At 50.9% G+C, this 22,531-nt stretch overlaps 1 protein-coding gene across 1 annotated transcript in view; it reads right to left on the bottom strand.

Moving 5' to 3' along the window:
• Positions 1-1,397: 1,397 nt before the first annotated feature.
• Positions 1,398-22,531, bottom strand: part of LOC121272058 (protein mono-ADP-ribosyltransferase PARP6) — a 95,280-nt gene continuing 74,146 nt past the window's right edge. The window contains exons 20-23 of the mRNA XM_041178468.1: positions 21,242-21,321; positions 5,752-5,815; positions 3,387-3,471; positions 1,398-1,518 (exon numbers count right to left, since the gene is read on the bottom strand). Coding sequence (XP_041034402.1) covers positions 1,416-1,518; positions 3,387-3,471; positions 5,752-5,815; positions 21,242-21,321 — 332 coding nt within the window. The 3' untranslated portion in view covers positions 1,398-1,415. The remainder of the gene's footprint in view (positions 1,519-3,386; positions 3,472-5,751; positions 5,816-21,241; positions 21,322-22,531) is intronic.

Consider the following 22,531-nt stretch of genomic DNA (forward strand, 5'->3'; position numbering starts at 1 on the left):
CTTTTTTGGATTGGTGTGATTGTCATGTAGGAAATGCAGTGCCCAGCAGGCAAGCTCCCACAAACAGCAATGTGGTAATGCCCAGATATCTGTTTGTGTGATGTTGTTTCATGGCCAGGACACCAGGATCAGAATATTGCCATCGGCGTGCAAGGGCGGGCCTGACACGCTGCGGTGCAAAACGAGGCGACATGATTTAAGGCATGCGCCCCGATGTCATCATGCGCTGTTGCAATATTCCGTTCAGCGGGCGGGCGCTGGAAGCAGCTGCACACCCACCAATCTGTCAAAGGCCTGTTGAGGCCATTAAAAAATTTGGCAAACTTGACAAACATGTCCCGCTTCATGTGACATTGTCACATGAGGGGACATGTTTAAATAATTTTTTTTTACATTATTTGCAACAAAATTTTTTCAGCAACTTAATCTCCCTGAGGCAGCTCCGTGCCCGCACGGGGAGCGCTGAGCGCTACCGGCCGCGTGTTACACTGGGTGGGCCTTAATTGGCCCGCCCACATAAAATGGCGGCACGCAGCCAATTGCCGCCCACCCCTACTCACTCCTGCCCAGCCTGCCCGACATAGGTAAGATGCAGCCCCAGGGATAACTCCCATGCTTTGCAAAAATAGTGCCATGGGGTCTTTTGCCCCCCACCTGATGGGGCAGATAAGGCCCAAGTTTAACACCCCAGCCAAAAGGACAGCACCTCCAATAGTGCAGTGGAAAGTCAGCCTAGACTGTGTGCTCGGGGCTCTGGAGCGAGACCCGAATCCACAGCCTTCTAAATCATAGGCAACCCATTTAACATTCAACGTTATTGGTAAACATTTTAAGTTAGTGAGGCTGGCTGGCATCAAAAAGCTACAGTTGATGACCACCAACTAGTTGCTAATTAAAAAGAAACATAAGAGACATCTAAGTAGAAGGAAGCTGTGATTATTTTTTTCCAGACATCCGCTCATGCATTTCACTGTCCTTATGGGTAACAGGCAAAAACGAAGTGATGGGGTCCTCAGTTTAAAAGTAACTAAAGCAATTAAAAATGTCACATATCCAGTCAAAATTGTGCAAAATATTTATTTTTTCATACACATAATTTAATGAAACGGATGATATTTTCTTGTCAAACATACACAATACAGTCATACAAAAAAAGCACAATTTTTTTTATATTATATATATATATATAAAATATATATATATAAATAAAAAACACCATTACAGCACTGATGCATCATGAAGGACAAACTAAGTCTGACTTCTCTCTTATCCTGGCTTTAAAAAAAAGCTTTTCTGCTGAAAATATTTATAAAGACTCCTTGCAAAAGCCAGGATAGGAAGATTGGGAACAATTGTGACAGGTCTCAAGTCTATGGGGAATCCTTTGGAATTTTTCTTAAGCATCCCTCTGGGACTCAGCTTGTGTAAACCTGAGTGCCAATCACACGCATAATTTCCTTCTGGATTTTGGGATCCTGAGTATTGATGTTGGCATCGCCAACTTGCCCATCTTCATACCTGCAAAGGACAATGTCATGAGCAAATATAACTGTTGTCTAGAAATAAGATGTTAATTCCAAGAGCCAACTTATACTTAAGGAAATGTTGGAAAGCAGAAACTCTGTACAACAGTGCATCAGCCTAATGCTTGAAGTACTTCTAATCAATACTGCACGGACAAAGGTGTTAACCCATTTTAAACTGGACTAACACTGAACCTTGTGCCTATTGATAATGCCATTTGTGAATGTGATCACTATGGGGCCCTTTATCTATTAGATTGTGACCAACGCGGGCAAAGTATTTAAGAACCAGCCTTGCAGTGTGAGACCAGAGTTACAGGCAGGCCAGAGCAGGTAATTTGTGGCAGGATTCTTCCCTGAAAGGCCTTTTAGTTATATTATTCCAACGTGATTTGGGAACTATGGGCAGAATCTTTTTGAGGCATTGGGGGGTCTCGCCTGCTGGCTGGAAAGCTGGAGAGAGACCCTTGCCGCTTCTTTACGGGAAGGCCAAACCACTTGCCAATCAGGGAGCGGTGAGCCTTCCATTGGAATCAAGACCCCAAGACCCCACGGGCAGAAGCCTCACCTACCGAGAGCTGCCAGCCAGTCAGGGGCTCTTGTGCTCAACCGTGCCACTGGGGAGGCCATGGCTGCTGCCAGAAGGACAGGCGCCAGAGTCCCACGATCACATAGTGACCCAGGCCACAGGTAAGTAATGGTGGCGGTGGGGGCGGGGGGGGTGGGGGGGGGTGCTGAGGGGGCAGTGTTCGTGGGGAGAGATGTGCAGGGGGGTTGGCAGCAAGTGCCCCCCCCCCCCCCTCCCCCCCACCTCTCTTCCCGATGTCCAGTCCTTTGATCAGGCAAGGAGTGCCTTTGATTGACAGATTCCACCCCACGCCCCCCTCACCCAAGAGCTGACAAGCTGGCCGCATCATTTTAGCTGCCTTGCACGACGCTTGGTGACAGGCCCAGCTTCAGCTGGGTTAATACCAGTGGCAGTAGGATGAGGCCCCCAAGCAGTCATTAATTGTCTACTTAAGGATCTCAATTGTTGATGGGGTAGGAAGGTCGACCATGGGCCTTTCCACCCAGAACTTAATTCTGGGGGAGGCAGGAAGGCGACAGGGTTCAGGTATGGCACCATCTCTCCAAATTATATGCCCTACCCACCTCCAGCTCGCCACTAGAAAGAGGAGAAGATTCTGCCCTATATGTTCATGCGTATGTGTATATAAGTATCTGAAGTGCCACATCACTTACTACTGCGTGTCGAATTAATAATGTATCAGTCCACAGCACATGGTAGATCTGAGAAGTACATTTGATTCATACACTGTTAGTTCAATACTCAGACTGTAGTGAAGTCATGTGGCACTCTGGATACTTAAGTATACCTAAGCCTGAACATATAGTTCCTAAATCATATTGGAATAATATAACAATATAACAACCTTGTTGGACCAGTTGGGTTTTTACAACAAACCTGTTCATAATCAGATGCCAGCATACAAATTACCAACCTATTTAAAGTCAATTTATCAGCCTGCCATTTAAGCTCATACTATCAAGATTACTAGCCCACAACTGTAATGATTGGGCTACAGTATCCATTAGGCATGTGGACATGCCAAAGATATGGCACCTGAAAGGTGATCGCACATCAGGAGCCATGTGACATGTTGTATTCATCCCAACCTATCTGGTCCAGATTCTAACTTAGACCTTAGGGAGGGAAAGGAGCATCGACCGGTTGACAGCACTCCCAGTTCCTAGCCGGAAATCTTGATTTAAGCATAATCTTGAAATCAAACTAATTTCTCTTGGCAAACTCAATATTATCATCAAGATTAGACTCAGCCTCATGTTATTCATGCTACTCACACAAAAAAGAAGCGAGTGCAGACATGATCGGACACAGGACAGACCCAGATGTTCCCATGTTTCTGGAGATCTTTTGAAGTTATAACTAAGAAATAGAAAATAAAAATCACCAAGGGACTGGTTAAAAAGGAATATTGTATTCAGTCTCACCGACAATTTGTTTCACCACAAGCTCTTTGACAATCTCAACTAATGTCATGCAAAGTTCAAGTCAATAGATATTGCTGGGAGACAACTAATTGACTACCATTCTTCCAGCAGTTTTGTTCTTAATGATTAACATTGTTAGTAAAGTTGCAAGGGTTGGCATAAATGCTTTATTCCAGAGATTTTTAAAGTAGGTGTGGCCCCACTATAAAAATGATACTCCTCCATGAATTTCCTGCAATCACACATGTGCTTCCAGAGATCCAATGATGGCCAGATTTTGTTTGTGGAGTGATCTGGAGCGCTGCAACTGCTTGCTTTCTAAACTGTACTAACTTGCTCATCTATTACTGCTGTCTTGACTGACCTCCCCTGAAGCATTGTCCCCTAAAGCATTAACCTCAAAATTATCATGCTCATAATTCCTCCATGGCCTCACTTGACTCCATCTCCTTCAGCTTCACATCCCAGTTTGCATCTTTTGCTCTTCAACGTAGCCCTACAATGCACAGCCTCCTCCCACCCAACACCAAGCTTTTAGCCACCACAAACACTCTTGGCTTGCCTTCATAAACACCTTCAGCTTTCTTGCATCTCTATCCATCTTGAAAAGCCTCTTCAAAAATCTGTCTCAACAACTGTGTGGACCTTCAGTCACTTCCCCCATATCTGTGTTAACTCCTGTATGATGCCGATTCTCCTCTCACCTCCCCGTCTGGTGTGAAGCTCCAGGGAATTGCTTTGCTAAACTACAGACCCTATGTGAGTGCAAGTTGCCCTGTTCTTATTTCCTTATGTAGCTTTGTGAATTACCGCAGTTCGCTAGCGTATCACATTCACATCAGAAATCTGGAAATTACAGCAAAGGGCACTATTATGTAGCTGTCAAAAAATTGCATAATGACTTTAAAAAAAACCAGCACTGAACACTCAGCCTAGCCAACACTATCATTAATAATAAGCTTATTCAGGAATAGTGCTTTCTAACAACTATGTAAATATTTGAGAATGGGCTGTACCAAACAGGCAAACAATTATGCCATTACTTTCTCCTTGATTAATTTGAATTGGTGGAAGTTTTAAATTGGTAACTGGCTGTGATTCCTCATATTAGGTTCATAATTTCAGTTCTGCGTTTGGGGGAAACATTGAAGAGAGTGTGAATATTAGAAAACAAGACAATCTTGGAAAGAGGTCCCTCATTCACTATCTTTGAGAGTTCACTAGTGAGAGAAGTTAGGGGGTGGGGGATTATTTCATTCATTCACATGTGCTCTGTCTGAAGCCAGGTCCTTGTCTCATCGTCTGCTAATGTTTCAACCTAAACTGGTTTCTTGGTAGCCCTGGTTTGCCACACACACCACTCTCAGGGGCAGGTCCAAAGTCTACTTCAGCCAGGACGAAAATTGAATCTGCACTGTTGGCATTATTCTGAGCCACACCATCTAGCCAATTGAGCTAACTGGCCTCAAGGGTTATTTAACAAACAGGAAGGTAGTTTTTGGAATCCCTCTGGATACGTATATGCCATTGAGGAATCACAGAAGGTGGCCATTCAGCCTGCTATATCTGTGCTGGCTCTCTGAAGGACCTGTTCACCCCCCCCCCCACCCCCCCCCCCCCACCCCCCGCCACACCCCCACCTTCTCCCCGTAGCCCTGCACATTCTTCCTTTTCAGATAATAATCCAATACCCTCTTGAATGCCTCGAATGAACCTGCCTCTACCACACTTTTGGGCAGTGCATTCCAGATCCTCACCGCTCACTGCATGAAAAGTTTCTCCTCACGTCTCCGTTGCTTTTTTTTTCACTAATTACCTTAAATCTGTGCCCTCCTGCTCTCGATCCTTCTGCCAATGGGAATAGTTTTACCCTATACACTCTGTCCAGACCCCTCATGATTTTGAATAACTCTATTAAATCTCCTCTCAACCTTTTCTTCTCCAAGGAAAACAGTCCCACCTTCTCTAATCTATCTATGTAACTGAAGTCCCTTATTCCTGGAACCATTCTCATTAATCCTTTCTGCACACTCTCTAATGCCTTCACATCCTTCCTAAAGTGTGGTACCCAGAACTGGATGCAATACTCTACTTGAGGTCAATTTACTGTTCTATATAAGTTTAACATACCTTCCTTGCTTCTTACTCTATGCCCCTATTAATATAGCCTAGAATGCTGTACACTCAGATGCTAGGCAGCAAAGAAAATTCCTACCTTCACAAAGTGCTATACAGTTCAGGTTTCGACTCTGTAGGAATCTGGACTGAATGGGTCTCGTCTGTAGAAGAAACACAGAAATATTAGTCAGGTGGTAACTCTGTGCTCTGGCAACTGAAAACGCTATTTCTCTTTTCACAAAAACAGAAAATGTTGGAAAAACTCAGTAGGCCTAGTAGCATCTGTGGAGACAGAAAGGGAGTTAACTCAGTCATATGGACTCGAAACGTTAACTCTGTCTTTCTCTTCACAGAGTTTTTCCAGCATTTTCTGTTTTTGTTTCGGATTTTCAGCATCCGCAGCTTTTTCTTTTAATGTTTGGTGCAGGAAGGATGGGATTTTTAAAAATTCTTTAATGAGATGTAGGCATCACTGACAGCATGTGTTACCCACTCCAAATTACCCTTGTGAGTGGCTTGCCACACCATTTCAGAGGGCAGTTAAGAGTCAACCACATTACTGCATGTCTGGAGTCACATATAGGTCAAACCAGGTAAGGGTGTGAACGAACTGGGTTTTATAAAACAATTGATGATGGCTTCATGGCCACCATTACTGAGACTAACTTTATAATTCCTGATTTATTAATTGCATTTAATGGTGGGACAATGCTGTCATGGTGGGATTTGAACCCACGTCCCCATGGCATTAGTCTGGATTACGAGTCCAGTGACACTGCCACTATACCACCGTCTCACCTTCTGAAGAACAGTGTATCCCTGTAATGTCACTGCCATCTCAATACTATGGGAATGGTACTTTACCTTTAAATTACTCCATTGCACACAAAAACATCCATTACTTGAAGGTGAGGGACATGAGCAAACTGTTCCATCAAGCCTATCCTACACTCTCGACAGCTGGAGAATTGTGATTGGACACTTCCTACCCGTCTCCAGCAACCAGGTAATTTCCAAGGAGAGGGCAGAGACAAAACCCCAGAGAAAAATCCAGGGTCTATTAGGGGAAGAAGTACTGTGGAAAATTCCTCTCCTGCTCCCTTGAGATCCCAGGAGATCAAGGAAGCTGTGCCACTTTTGTCAATCTGTCACTCATCAGACTTCAAACACCTACAATTCACAGTAGAGCCACCACCAGGTTGCACTGGATCCCAGTTCCCCGCAGAGCCTGAAAGCAACTCAGTTAACAACTTAAGATACCAAGGCTACAAGAAGGTGGTTAGAAAGCCATGAAATATCCAACTGCAGGCGAGGTGGGAGCCAGGGAATTACATTCTCCTTCCCCCATCTCCTCACCCAAGGCGCAGTACTCCTGCCTGATACCTGTACAATGAAATATTACCTTAAATGCAACTGGTCATAAGTCTCTGAAACACATTAGGACTTGATAGGCAAGTTCCCCCACCGATCCTGTGTGACCAGTAAACTGTACAACACTGAGCAAAGATTTATGGTTCAGCCGAAGGCCACCGTTGTCCAACAGCCTAACGACAGACAGAAATTTAAGTTCCAAAGGCATAACTCCTGCCACCAAAGGCAAGATGGCCACCAACAGTGCTTCTGCCAGTGCGCGCTCATCAGTGCGTGCGCAGAATCCAATGATGTCATTTGCAGGAAACCCAAATCCACCCTCAAACAGGGATAGCTTCTTTTCAAACGAACATATCAATTAGGAGCAGGAGTAGGTCACTTGGCCCTTCGAGCCTGCTCCCCCATTTCAATAAGGTCATGGCTGATCTGATTGTAACCTCAACCCCACATTCCTGCCTACCCCCGATAACCTTTCACCCCCTTGGTAATCAAGAATCTATCCACCTCTGCCTTAAAAATATTCAAAGACTCTGCTTCCACCGCCTTTTGAGGAAGAGAGTTCCAAAGACTCAGGACACTCTTGAGAAAAGATATCTCCTGGTCTCTGTCTTAAATGAATGACCCCTTATTTTTAAACAGTGACCCCTAGTTCTAGCTTCTCCCACAAGAGGAAACATCCTCTCCCCATCCACCCTGTCAGGACCCCTCAGGATCTTAAAAGCTTTAATCAAGTCGCCTCTTACTCTTCTAAATGCCAGTGGATACAAGCCTAACCTGTCCAACCTTTCTTCATAAGACAACTCACACATTCCCAATATTAGTCTAGTAAAACTTCTCTGAACTGCTTCTAACCCATTTACATCTTTCCTTAAAAAAGGAGACCAGTACTGTACACAATACTCTGGATGTGGTCTCACCAATGTCCTGTACAACTGAAGCATAACCTCCCTACTTTTGTATTCAATTCCGCTCACAATAAATAACAACATTCTACGAGCTTTCCTAATTACTTGCTGTGCCTGCAGACTAATCTTTTGTGATTCATGCACTAGGACACCTAGATCCCTCTGCATCTCAGAGCTCTGAGATTTCAGCAGTCTTCAAACTTTTAATAATGAACTTTATTTCATTGCCCATGCAAACCCACCACCCACCACACCCCACCCCCCCAAAAAAAATTAGGAATTTATACCACCAAAAAAAGCCGCAAATTCTTAACCAATTTAGTGGCTGGTCTGAAATTTCAAGCAATTCCACATTTCCAGAGCCCACGGTGGACGGGCAATCAGGCCATGGCCATTTCCCTGTCTCTCCAGCTCTCTCCCTCTCTCCCCAGCCATTTCTTTTGATAGTTCATCTTTCAATAAATTTCTAACCAACGTGATGTGTCATTTTAGTTGGGGGTTAGGATTGAGGATGGGCAGGCGAGTGGGTCCCATTTGCCACTTGCTCTTTCCAGCCATCTGAGAGGTTTGGGGTGGATGGAGGGGTTGTTAAAAGTGTTAACTTGATGCTGCCGACGCTGTAATATTTCCAATACCAGGGTCGGTGGTGACTGCGCAAGCACAGCGTGGGCAGCACACGCAGCCTATTGAAAGATCAAGAGGAAATGAATAAGGAGAGGGACAATGTGTTGATGTGTACACATTAATTGTGCTTAAATCCCAGTTAAAACATTGCTCCGGGGCAGAAGGGCAGGAACAATATACTAGGAAATCAATGACTAATTCACTTACCTGGGGGTCCTGCTGCAGTGATGTACCCTGGTAATTCATAGGGCCTCCCTTCTAACTGTCACTATGGTTCATTACAGGATGCAGTCTTGGATACAACCAAGCATAGACACACTCCTACTGCCATCCTGGCTCAAAATTATCTCCTGCAATGTGTAAGGATTTGACTATCTAATCAAAGAGAAGACAATGCTCATGTACCTCAAAGGGAACAAGTAGACATGCTATTGCTGAAAGAAATTTATCTCATTTTGCCAGAAGATACCAAAGACTTGAGGAGCAGTCAAATAATAGTATCCATAAATAGAAATGGAACCATATTGATTTATAAATATCTTCCCCTCACCTTGACTGCTCCTGAAGAGGATGGCTGCTTCATTCTGTTAAGCGATCTTGTAGCAAGAGACTGATCACAGGGCTCAACTTATATCACTCCAATGTGGACTCTCAATAATGCTCCAAAGCAAAGCACTTCTCATTCATACAGCCAGAGTCACTATGGCACAGGAGGAAGCCAATTGGCCTGTGGAGTCCATGACGACTCTCTGTGGAGCAATCCAGTCAGTCTCAGTCCCCCGCTCTATCCCTGAAGCCCTCCAAGTTTATTTTGCTCCAGTGACCATGGATTTCCTTTCAAACTCATTGATCATCTCTGTTTCCTGTCAAACTCATTGATCATCTCTGTTTCCTGTCAAACTCATTGATCATCTCTGTTTCCTGTCAAACTTATTGATCATCTGTTTCCTTTCAAACTCATTGATCATCTCTGTTTCCTTTCAAACTCATTGATCATCTCTGTTTCCTGTCAAACTCATTGATCATCTCTGCTTCCATCATGTAGGCAGCGAGTTCCAGGTCATTACCCCTTGCTGCATAAAAACTTAAATCTGAGCCCCCAAGTCCCAGTACTGTCAGCTAACGGTCTACCTGATCTCACCCTGTCAGAATCATGAGCTTGTCACCTCCATATGTAAGGCACAATGAGTATAGAAGGAAACTTAAACTGGCCCTCCATTAACACTCTGGCTGGGTTAATGCTCACTGTCTATTGATCTCCTTTTACCTGGAATGATCCTTGCTTCCAGATTTAGAAACACAATATATTCATTATACAGCAAAGGGGGGAAAACTGTAACAGTGCAACTTGGTCTGTTTTTAAACAGCAGGTCTAACAATCAGAGCCCTACAATCTCTTGGAAATCAGGCATGGAAATCTAAAGTCTACACTGCACCTGACCCACTCACTGCCGGAACTACCGGCAGACTATATTCACTAACTGCTTGCAAGCCTTATCAATGCCACATTTGCAACATTACATGAAGTGTAAGCCCTTATTTTGCCTTCAAATAATCCCAGCACGACTGTGTTCGGGAACTATTCTCATCATGAAGGACCTAAACAATGTAGAACTGTAAATGTCAAAGAGCTTTCAAACTGGAAGTGCCATGGGCAATTTCTCTGATAAAATAAGTCCTGGACAAAATGTCCCTGTTCAGAGCAATGGAATTATTTGACTCAGATTGGGCATTGGGGAAAGGATATGGTGATTTGCCTTCTGCAACTGGGAGACCCCTAGCAGAGGGAGGAGCAAATGGGTTAAAAAGCCCTCGCAATGAGGTTGTTGCTGGCTAGGCCAGCATTTATTGCCCATCTCTAAATGCCCTTGAGATGATGTCGGTGAGCTGGCTTCTTGAACCGCTGCAGTCCCTGTGGTGTAGGTACATCCACAGTGCTGTTAGGGAGAGAGTTCCAGGATTTTGACCCAGGACAATGAAGGAACGGCCGATATATTTCCAAGTCAGGATGGTGAGTGGCTTGGAGGGGAACTTCCAGGGGGTGGTGTTCCCATCCATCTGCTGCCCTTGTCCTTCTAGATGGTCGTGGTCGTGGGTTTGGAAAATGCTGTGGAAGGAGCCTTGGTGAATTGCTGCATCTTTTAGATGGTACACACTGCTGCATGTGGTGGAAGGAGTGAATGTTGGAGGTGGTGGATGTGGTGCCAATCAAGTGGGCTGCTTTGTCCTGGGTGGTGTTGAGCCTCTTGAGTGTTGTGGGAGCAGCACTCATCCAGGCAAGTGGAGAGTATTCTATCACATTCCTGACTTGTGCCTTGTAAATGGTGGACAGGCTTTTAGGAACCAGGAGGTGAGTCACTCGCTGCAGAATTCCCAGTCTCTGACCTGCAACTATCCCCACAGCATTTAGACAGCTATTCCATTTCCAGTTCAGTTGCTGGTCAATGGTAACCTCCAATGTTGATAGTGGGGGATTCAGCGATGGTGATTTTAAATCTTTATTTTCAGAAGCAAAATGGTGGGATAGCCTGATCATTGGCTGGATCTAAAGAAGCCTGGTCCTGATTCGGTGCTTACAGGGTAGGATTCATTCTCATTGGTTAATTGAATGAAGCAGGTTCAGGAAGAAGCTGCCCGCTCTTTGGTGTCCATAAACATTCTTAAGTTATTTAACAAGGAGAAAGAGTCCACATCGGATGGCTGTGACACCCTTGGAAACATTCTAACTCTGAAGACTGGGAGAAGCTGACCCACGCTGAATTCTGAACAACTGGGGCTCTTCCTCTTGCATAAGTCGAGTGAACGATGCACACTGTGCGGATCCCACACATCAGCGTGTAAAATGACGCCCTGACATCACCCCGTGCCATCACGGTATTTTAGGGCGAGCAATGAAGTGCGATGCACGCCCGCCACTAATTAACGGGCTAGTTAAGGTCCTTAAATCAGCAATCGACGCTGATTTTCAGGCGCCTGTGCTATCTTCGGCTCGGCGCAATGGGCAGGCGGGTAAGAGGCTTTTTAATAAACCTTATCCGTGGGCAGGATAAGAGGGCTCAGTGAGCTCGTCAATCTGCTTTGTGGGATATTTATTGGAGAAAGTATTTCAAATTTGCCTGTGTGATCTGCAGTAGTTCAGAACATATTCCGGCAGCTTTTTATGTACTTTGAACCTTCAGGTCAGCACCCAGCGCTCAGGAATCTTTATCGGGCCTGCAGCTTTCCAGAAGCCTCCCTTAGCCTGGGTGTGGGTTCTGACATCTCCACTGGAGGCAGCTCCTCTGAGGAGGAAGGGAGGGATAGAAGGAGGCGGAGGCCAGGAGTACACATTCAGCCTCCAGGGGAGCCACTTTTGGGAGTACTTGCGCAGGCACAAGGAGCGCAGGACCAAGAGGTAGTCCAAGGTGGAAGGGGCTGCAGAAGACGCCACTATCCTGCTGCCAGGATTTACAAGCGGTGAAGCAGCTACCTCAATATGTCTGAGGTGCTTTGCCGAAGGAGGCTCCAACTGTCAAGGGAGACAGTCAATTACATCCATCAGATATTGGGCCTGAGATCTCCTCTAACTGTGTGGGTGGACACCCCACGCCAGTGGCTCTGAAGCTCACAGTCACCTTCTATGCCTCTGGCTCCTTCCAGGGGTCGGTGGGTGATCTTTGCGGTGTATCCCAATCAGTTGTCCACACTTTTGTCAAGCAGGTCATGGACGCTCAGTTCAGATGGGCATTGACCTTCATCCACTTCCATTGGGACCAGGCAAGTCAGACACAGTGAGCCAGAGGCTCCGCGGCCATTGCTGGCTTCCCCCGTGTCCAGGGTGCTATAGAATGTACACATGTGGCCATCAAGGCGCCAGCAGGTGAGCCCGGTGCCTTCGTCAACAGGAAGGGCTTCCGCTCCATGAATGTGCAGATAGTGTGTGATCACAGGATGCTGATTCTACAAGTCTGTGCAAGGTACCCAGGCAGCTCCCACGACGCCTACATCCTCAGACACTCCCAGGTGCCGGGGCTCTTCAGTGCTCCAGCCCGGCTGGATGTGTGGCTGCTGGGTGACAAGGGCTATCCCCTCAGAAGGTGGCTTATGACGCCTCTCCCCATCCAGTATCAGAAGCTGAGCAGCGGTACAATAGGAGCTGTGGCAGAGAGAACCATCAGTCTTCTCAAGATGCTCTTCCGATGCCTGGACCATTCAGTGTCTCGGTGATAGTGGCTGCATGCTGCACTCTGCACAATCTTGCGCTGGAAAGGGGGGGACACAGTGGACGACGAAGATGTTGATGCAGTGGCTGCGGCTGCACACGATGAGTCCAGCAGTGAGTCTGAGGATGAGGAAGCACAGGGGAACGATGAGGGGGTAGACGCTGACCGAGGTCTACACCAGGGAGGCAGGGACACATTAATCCAACGAACCTTCAGTTAGCTCCACACAAATGGATCAGGAGGACCAGCTTTGACTGGCACTTCCACACGCAGCACCTAAGTGCAACATCTGCCACTTCATTAGCTGCAACTAAGGGCTTTGGACATAAACCTCAATGTCCACCCAAACACTCATGACATGTATATAAAACATATAAATGCAGAACAAAGGAGCCACCCTCAGCCATGGTAACACATCTGGATTTAATTTTCATCATTAGAAGATCACGCAAAGTTAAACCAAAATGTTTTTCAAGCATATACAAATAATAATTCCCTCATCTTGGGCCAATACAGAAGCACCAGTGAGAAACCCGTGGTGTGCCTAAGGCGCCTTATGCTTACTTTTGCAGGTGCTACGTCTAGGTGCTGACCCCATCGCTTGGAGTGGTATCTGAACCAGCTGCTGACTCTGATGTCCTGTTGGCCTCGATGACCTTGGCGGTTGTCCTCGGGCCCGTGGAGCCTGTCCTGGCCCCACCACAGCTGGCATCTCCCCAGTCATCACAGCCTCACCGGATGCAACGTTCACTGACATAGGGACGGAGCAGCTGTTGCCCTCATCCGGAGCGCCACGAGAGGAGCCCGCAGATACGCCAGACAGCTGCTCCGCCAACGTGAGGTCGCCTCAGACCTCCCTGCTCACCTTGGATGGATGGGCAACGAGCTGGGAAGCTTGAAGCCCAAACCATCTCCCACATTGGCACTGACCAGCTGTGGCCACTGGCGCTGTGAGGGCTTGCAGGTCCGAGCGTAACCCCAGGAGAACCCGATTGTTCTCCTGGAAGCCGCTGTCCAAGAGAGTCGCCACTCTCTCCATGGAGGAAGCATGATGCTCTGACATGAGGCTCATTGCATCAGTGATGCTCCGCGTGGACTCCTCCACCACAGACACCAAGCGACGCATCGTCTTGTGCAACACTCTCAGATGCTCCCGCGCACCCGGCCACATTTCCTGCAGCTGCTGCATCGCGAACAACTCCAGAGGCACATCATGGGCACCGACTGAGCATGTACCTGGTGGTCCCCTGCAGTCCTCCGACTGCTGGCACCGTGGGCACTCTCTGTCTCTGCCAACTCCTCCAGCGAATGTGAAGTGCCCTCTCCAATGTGCCCCGGGACACTAGCCAATGTTGCAATGCCCACTGAGGTGCTAGTATCTGCGCTGGTGCCTGTCTCGCAAAAATGGTGTGACGCAGGTGACAGTTGAGGGCCCTCAGGTGTGAGGGGGGGCATCTGGAATTGTTGCTGATTGACAGGCTCTGATGATGCTGAAATGAACAACAAGGACAGTGGATCAGTTGGCGTCCACACAGTGACTCACTTCATCCCTTTCCCCCGGCTCATTATGCATTCAACCTTCCAGAACCTATGGAGACGAACATTGGTGGAGTGGTAAATAGTCAGGATGAGACCCTAATATTACAGGCGGATACAGACGGGCTGGTCAGATGGCCTAAGGAATGCCAAATGGAATGTTATGTGGATAAGTGTGAGGTGATGCACTTGGGCAGGACAAACAAGGCACAAGAACACACGAGGAATGGTAGGACTGTGGAAAGTAAAGAGGATCAGAGGGACCTTGCTGTGCATGACGACAGGTCTGTTAAGGTAGCGGGACAGGTACATAAGGTGTTTAAGAAGGTAAATGCCATACTTGCCTTTATTAACAGAGGAATAGAATATAGGAACAGGGAGGTCATGTTGCAAGTGCAGAAAACACTGCCTAGGCCACAGCTATAGCTCTGTGTGCAGCTGTGATCAGTGCTTCACAGGAGGGATGTGACTGGAGTGGAGAGAGTGCAGAGGTCGTTGACCAGGATGCATGCTAAGCTGGAGAGTTTGACTTATGAGGAGACATAGCATAGACTGGGGTTATTTCCCCTGGAGCAGAGGAGATTGAGGGGTAACTATCGAGCTTTATAACATTATGAGGGACATAGATAGGGTCGACAGAAAGGAACTTTTCCTCTTGGAGGAGGGATGAGTAACCAGGTGGCATAGATTTAAGGTAAGGGGCATGAGGTTTACATGGGATGTGATGAGCAACTTTTGCACATAGAGTGTGTTGGGAATGTGGGACGCACTGCCTGAAAGGGTGGTAGATGCAGAAACCCTCCTAACATGTAATAAGTATTTGGATGTGCAGTTGCAATGCCATGACATACAAGGCCATGGGGATAGTGGTCAGAAATGGAATAAGACAACTGTGGAAGGTGCTTGACACACGTATCTTCAAAGGGCTGAGGGAGCTTTGTCTATGACCCAAGCCTCTGACTCTATCAGTCTGTGACCGAGCAATGTTGCTACAATAACGATGCAAACAATCATCAGTGATATGGGTGGTGGGGAGAGAGTGGATCTCACTGTGGACCTCAAATACCTGGCCATTCCACCCCAGCCTTACTGACACCAGTTGACCAGGGCGCATGGCGCCTCTCAGGCTCCAGAGCCTCCTGTTCGAAACAGCTTAAAATCATCTACTGCGCCTGGCTGCCTCCAGTCCGCGAACACTCACATGCATTGTGAGAATTCTTCTCCTGAGAAAGAGAGAACACCGTTCATTACGACAATTTGCACATGAACTCTGCACGCGCACGCTGCACCCCAACCACAGTGGCCCATATTAGGCCTCCAGTGCCTCCTCTCCCCACTACTGCTGATCACTCAGACAAAGATAGTACGCCTGCTCCCAACCCCCCCCCACAATGGCCACCTTGGACACATTGTGCGTCCAACACTTTCGGAAACACACGGTCTTTGTTCCCATAGCAAGGAGGCGCAACTACGTGCAGTGTCGAGGGTTCTTGGCCACGACACCTTGAGGCTCCCCTTCCACAATCTCATCACCGTGAATAGGACATGTGCTGGAGTTCTGAGTATGCGCCTAGCTGCATCTCCTGCAGGTTGTCCCCAGACTAGTCATGAGCAACACATGGTGCGGGGGAGAACTCATCTCCCCATGAACCACTCAGGCTGATGTAAGCATGGTCACCATCTGCTTGCCCACCCAGTGTAGGAAAAATGCCCAACGTGATTCAATGCAGTTACGACAGTAAGACTTGGTGGGGGGGCCTCAAAGGCTAAGGCTACCTGCTGGGTAAATGCCCAATGCCAACAGAGTATTCACCCTTCCAGAGTGCAACAAATTATTGAAGCGCTTGCGACACTGGATTCAGGTGCACCACATCGCGGGAGCTCACCATCTCCACCACCGCCTATCAGACACGTTTGGTCATGTGGGGGGGGCCTCCTCCTCCCAACCTGGGGAACTAGCACCTCCTGCTGTGCGGCCACCTCCTCAAGGAGGGCAGCAAGGCAATCATCTGAATAGCGAGGGGCACATTAGCTCCCCTGCTGGCCTACCCTGCAGCCTGGCCCTGCTCCTGGGGCAGACCCTGCAGCCTGGCCCTGCTCCTGGGACAGACCCTGCAGCCTGGCCCTGCTCCTGGGGCAGACCCTGCAGCCTGGCCCTGCTCCTGGGGCAGACCCTGCAGCCTGGCCCTGCTCCTGGGACAGACCCCGCAGCCTGGCCCTGCTCCTGGGACAGACCCTGCAGCCTGGCCCTGCTCCTGGGACAGACCCCGCAGCCTGGCCCTGCTCCTGGGACAGACCCTGCAGCCTGGCCCTGCTCCTGGGACAGACCCCGCAGCCTGGCCTTGCTCCTGGGGCAGACCCTGCAGCCTGGCCCTGCTCCTGGGACAGACCCTGCAGCCTGGCCCTGCTCCTGGGACAGACCCTGCAGCCTGGCCCTGCTCCTGGGACAGACCCTGCATCCTGGCCTGCTCCTGGGGAAGGCCCTGCAGCCTGGCCCTGCTCCTGGGGAAGACCCTGCAGCCTGGCCTGCTCCTGGGGCAGACCCTGCAGCCTGGCCCTGCTCCTGGGGCAGACCCTGCAGCCTGGCCCTGCTCCTGGGGCACACCCTGCAGCCTGGCCCTGCTCCTGGGGCACACCCTGCAGCCTGGCCCTGCTCCTGGGGCACACCCTGCAGCCTGGCCCTGCTCCTGGGGCACACCCTGCAGCCTGGCCCTGCTCCTGGGGCACACCCTGCAGCCTGGCCCTGCTCCTGGGGCACACCCTGCAGCCTGGCCCTGCTCCTGGGGCACACCCTGCAGCCTGGCCCTGCTCCTGGGGCACACCCTGCAGCCTGGCCCTGCTCCTGGGGCACACCCTGCAGCCTGGCCCTGCTCCTGGGGCAGACCCTGCAGCCTGGCCCTGCTCCTGGGGCAGACCCTGCAGCCTGGCCCTGCTCCTGGGGCAGACCCTGCAGCCTGGCCCTGCTCCTGGGGCAGACCCTGCAGCCTGGCCCTGCTCCTGGGGCAGACCCTGCAGCCTGGCCCTGCTCCTGGGGCAGACCCTGCAGCCTGGCCCTGCTCCTGGGGCAGACCCTGCAGCCTGGCCCTGCTCCTGGGGCAGACCCTGCAGCCTGGCCCTGCTCCTGGGGCAGACCCTGCAGCCTGGCCCTGCTCCTGGGGCAGACCCTGCAGCCTGGCCCTGCTCCTGGGGCAGACCCTGCAGCCTGGCCCTGCTCCTGGGGCAGACCCTGCAGCCTGGCCCTGCTCCTGGGGCAGACCCTGCAGCCTGGCCCTGCTCCTGGGGCAGACCCTGCAGCCTGGCCCTGCTCCTGGGGCAGACCCTGCAGCCTGGCCCTGCTCCTGGGGCAGACCCTGCAGCCTGGCCCTGCTCCTGGGGCAGACCCTGCAGCCTGGCCCTGCTCCTGGGGCAGACCCTGCAGCCTGGCCCTGCTCCTGGGGCAGACCCTGCAGCCTGGCCCTGCTCCTGGGGCAGACCCTGCAGCCTGGCCCTGCTCCTGGGGCAGACCCTGCAGCCTGGCCCTGCCCCTGGGGCAGACCCTGCAGCCTGGCCCTGCTCCTGGGGCAGACCCTGCAGCCTGGCCCTGCCCCTGGGGCAGACCCTGCAGCCTGGCCCTGCTCCTGGGGCAGACCCTGCAGCCTGGCCCTGCCCCTGGGGCAGACCCTGCAGCCTGGCCCTGCTCCTGGGGCAGACCCTGCAGCCTGGCCCTGCCCCTGGGGCAGACCCTGCAGCCTGGCCCTGCCCCTGGGGCAGACCCTGCAGCCTGGCCCTGCTCCTGGGGCAGACCCTGCAGCCTGGCCCTGCCCCTGGGGCAGACCCTGCAGCCTGGCCCTGCTCCTGGGGCAGACCCTGCAGCCTGGCCCTGCTCCTGGGGCAGACCCTGCAGCCTGGCCCTGCTCCTGGGGCAGACCCTGCAGCCTGGCCCTGCTCCTGGGGCAGACCCTGCAGCCTGGCCCTGCTCCTGGGGCAGACCCTGCAGCCTGGCCCTGCTCCTGGGGCAGACCCTGCAGCCTGGCCCTGCTCCTGGGGCAGACCCTGCAGCCTGGCCCTGCTCCTGGGGCAGACCCTGCAGCCTGGCCCTGCTCCTGGGGCAGACCCTGCAGCCTGGCCCTGCTCCTGGGGCAGACCCTGCAGCCTGGCCCTGCTCCTGGGGCAGACCCTGCAGCCTGGCCCTGCTCCTGGGGCAGACCCTGCAGCCTGGCCCTGCTCCTGGGGCAGACCCTGCAGCCTGGCCCTGCTCCTGGGGCAGACCCTGCAGCCTGGCCCTGCTCCTGGGGCAGACCCTGCAGCCTGGCCCTGCTCCTGGGGCAGACCCTGCAGCCTGGCCCTGCTCCTGGGGCACACCCTGCAGCCTGGCCCTGCTCCTGGGGCAGACCCTGCAGCCTGGCCCTGCTCCTGGGGCACACCCTGCAGCCTGGCCCTGCTCCTGGGGCAGACCCTGCAGCCTGGCCCTGCTCCTGGGGCACACCCTGCAGCCTGGCCCTGCTCCTGGGGCAGACCCTGCAGCCTGGCCCTGCTCCTGGGGCACACCCTGCAGCCTGGCCCTGCTCCTGGGGCAGACCCTGCAGCCTGGCCCTGCTCCTGGGGCACACCCTGCAGCCTGGCCCTGCTCCTGGGGCAGACCCTGCAGCCTGGCCCTGCTCCTGGGGCACACCCTGCAGCCTGGCCCTGCTCCTGGGGCACACCCTGCAGCCTGGCCCTGCTCCTGGGGCAGACCCTGCAGCCTGGCCCTGCTCCTGGGGCACACCCTGCAGCCTGGCCCTGCTCCTGGGGCACACCCTGCAGCCTGGCCCTGCTCCTGGGGCAGACCCTGCAGCCTGGCCCTGCTCCTGGGGCACACCCTGCAGCCTGGCCCTGCTCCTGGGGCACACCCTGCAGCCTGGCCCTGCTCCTGGGGCACACCCTGCAGCCTGGCCCTGCTCCTGGGGCAGACCCTGCAGCCTGGCCCTGCTCCTGGGGCAGACCCTGCAGCCTGGCCCTGCTCCTGGGGCAGACCCTGCAGCCTGGCCCTGCTCCTGGGGCAGACCCTGCAGCCTGGCCCTGCTCCTGGGGCAGACCCTGCAGCCTGGCCCTGCTCCTGGGGCAGACCCTGCAGCCTGGCCCTGCTCCTGGGGCAGACCCTGCAGCCTGGCCCTGCTCCTGGGGCAGACCCTGCAGCCTGGCCCTGCTCCTGGGGCAGACCCTGCAGCCTGGCCCTGCTCCTGGGGCAGACCCTGCAGCCTGGCCCTGCTCCTGGGGCAGACCCTGCAGCCTGGCCCTGCTCCTGGGGCAGACCCTGCAGCCTGGCCCTGCTCCTGGGGCAGACCCTGCAGCCTGGCCCTGCTCCTGGGGCAGACCCTGCAGCCTGGCCCTGCTCCTGGGGCAGACCCTGCAGCCTGGCCCTGCTCCTGGGGCAGACCCTGCAGCCTGGCCCTGCTCCTGGGGCAGACCCTGCAGCCTGGCCCTGCTCCTGGGGCAGACCCTGCAGCCTGGCCCTGCTCCTGGGGCAGACCCTGCAGCCTGGCCCTGCTCCTGGGGAAGGCCCTGCAGCCTGCCCTGCTCCTGGGGAAGGCCCTGCAGCCTGGCCCTGCTCCTGGAACTGACCCTGCAGCCTGGCCCTGCTCCTGGGGAAGACCCTGCAGCCTGGCCCTGTTCCTCTGCCCTTCCCTCCAGCCTGCCCTGCTCAGCCGACCCCTTGTGGTTCGCCCTCGAACTGGCCATTGTGAGCAGCCTACAGGAGGCTGCCAGACCTTCCTTTAAGCAGACTGCCGGGTTGCCATTGGACCCGGGGGTCTGTGCATGCCCACCTCCACCCGCACACTCCTGCTATCCTTGGGAGTTGGAAACCCGGCTGTTCCTGCTCCGCCTGCCTGACAGGCAGAAAATTCTGCCGTGTCTCTCTGTTCAAATCTGCATAAAAGGTTCTCCAGAAATGATTATCTTTCATTGAAGCAATCGCCATTAAGGCGAGTGGAGAACTCCCAAATTAGGACCATTACTACCATAATTGTTACCATATCATAATTACCAGAAAGAGCAGCTACTCCTGAACTCACTCCTTCCAACTTACCACACATTCCTGCCACTACCTCTTAAACCCCATGGTTCTTGGTGACCCAGAGTTTATGTCCTCCTACTAAGTGCAGCTCATCGCCCTGTGTTAACTGAAGTTGGGAAACATTATTTCCCCAGTGCTTGTTTGGGAAACCATTAAAGCAACCTGCATACCATTGCTTTCTCATTTTCCAAAAGATGCAATGCCTTATGAAATGAAAACTGGACGTATGGATAGAAAAAAACTTGCCATAAAAGACTTTGATTGAAGGTGGAAAAAGTGAGCTTTGATACAAGCCTCATTGTGGTGTCATCAGGATTAGCGAAACTCCCGCAACATACCTCAGCCAAACATTAGAAACAGCAGGACGAACTCAGGAAACTCTTAGCATGCTCCCTGCAACAGCTGCAGAGCAGAATCATCATGTCAGTTATAACAGGGTGAGATGCTCGAGAGAGGTCACTCTGGAGAAACTTTCATCCTGTAACTGACCCTAGGACTGAATGAGACCAGACTTGAGCAGTGGCCTTAAAGGTACAAAGCAAATGGACAGCTAAACATTACATCTGTGCCCTAGACCCTTGACTCCCCAGTGCATAAGTCCATAAGAACAAAATTGTAATATACGCCAGGCTGATGCTCACTTTGAATTGTATTACCTGAGATGTCCGCATAATTAAGTCAGCAGAAATAGAATGAGGAAGCTAAAATGTTGTAAGAGGGAGTCGGTTTCCAGCTTTGAATGGCTGTACTAGAGAGACCAGGTTAAATTGTGCTGTTTAGATCCCAGACCCAGATTTCCACTCAATCATCCGAGTTAACAAGAATTTGGAATCATGTACATTAGTCAATAGCAATGCAGCTTTGCAGTCAGGGTCTATTCTTGCAGAGACCAAGGAGGAAATGAGGTACTAATACCTGGGGAATCGTGTTCATCCGGTTGTAGCGGAGGACCAGTTCATCCTTTGATGGCATGCGATGCTGTCCTTTGCCCATTCCTACAAAGGAAACTCTTGTTTACTGCCCCACTTCACAAAAGAAAGAATGATCACAGTGCTATTTCATTTTCTTTAAAACAATCTCAGCAAACAGGTAAAGGAAACACCAGCAACGCTTAGTAAAACAATGGCTCACTGAGTGGAATTTGGGTCAGCAAAGATCTAGATTCAGTTCCCAGTCTGTGCTGAAATGGTTGGCCTTGACCACAGTGACACTGGTAACACTACAGACAATCTCAGCATGGTGGGCCTGGGAAAGGGGTGAAAGGTCAGCCACGCTTGCCACTCCTGAATAGCAGTGGCCTTGGTGGAAAATTAGAGGAGATAATAATCAGAGGAAAAAAGTTATAGGTTGAGTCTTCCATTACTTCTACATTAGCAAAAAAAAATAGATGCTTAAGGACTGTAAAAATTATGATGAAAGTGGTGTTGCTGTGTGAAAAACACTTTAAGTCTAGAATTGGGTGTGACACTCGTGTGCAAACACTGATAATCCACTCCTCATTATTTTAAGAGTTGCAAGTCCATTTATATCGAATAGGTTAATGCTTCCATTAAAATAACAGGTAGCGGAATGTCACGTGAAGATATTAAGCTGTTGTGTGCTAATATAGTAACTTAAATAAACTATATATTTTATTAGCTTGTGCAGTTGCATGATCTCAGTCACTCAGAAAACATTACTCATCAGGTCAGTTTGTATCTACTAACAGTTTAGCCAAGCAAAGCTTTTGGGTTAAATTAAAAATTGCTCCAAGACTGATGAAAGAAATAAGATACCCCCCAGACCGAGCTGGGTAATGGCAAAGACAATTGTATCAGACAATAAATACTAAGCTCCACCATATTTGTTAAAAGTTCACCCATCACATTTCAGGCAAGTTTTGTAGCAATCCCAGCGATGCCAATTGTAAAGTGTGTATTCCTTCCTGCATGAGAAGCTTAAATTGCTGTTCCCTTTACAATTTGGCACTCTTGCAAATTGTCCTGATGAGTGTAAGATGAAAAGCTTCGACAGTGTGTGTCTTTTCTCAACAATACTCAAGTTCTGTACTACCAAACAGTTAATATTAACAGAATTAGATGGAAATGAAGGGAGTTAAAATTGCTCTCAGCCATATTTGCAACGGACACACTGGCACATTTCTATGACACTCCTTTATGCTCAGTTTTATCATAACCTTAAGTCCTGCTTTCATTCGTTAATGAA

This window comes from Carcharodon carcharias, chromosome 32 (genome assembly GCF_017639515.1).
Source record: "Carcharodon carcharias isolate sCarCar2 chromosome 32, sCarCar2.pri, whole genome shotgun sequence".
NCBI lineage: Eukaryota > Metazoa > Chordata > Chondrichthyes > Lamniformes > Lamnidae > Carcharodon > Carcharodon carcharias.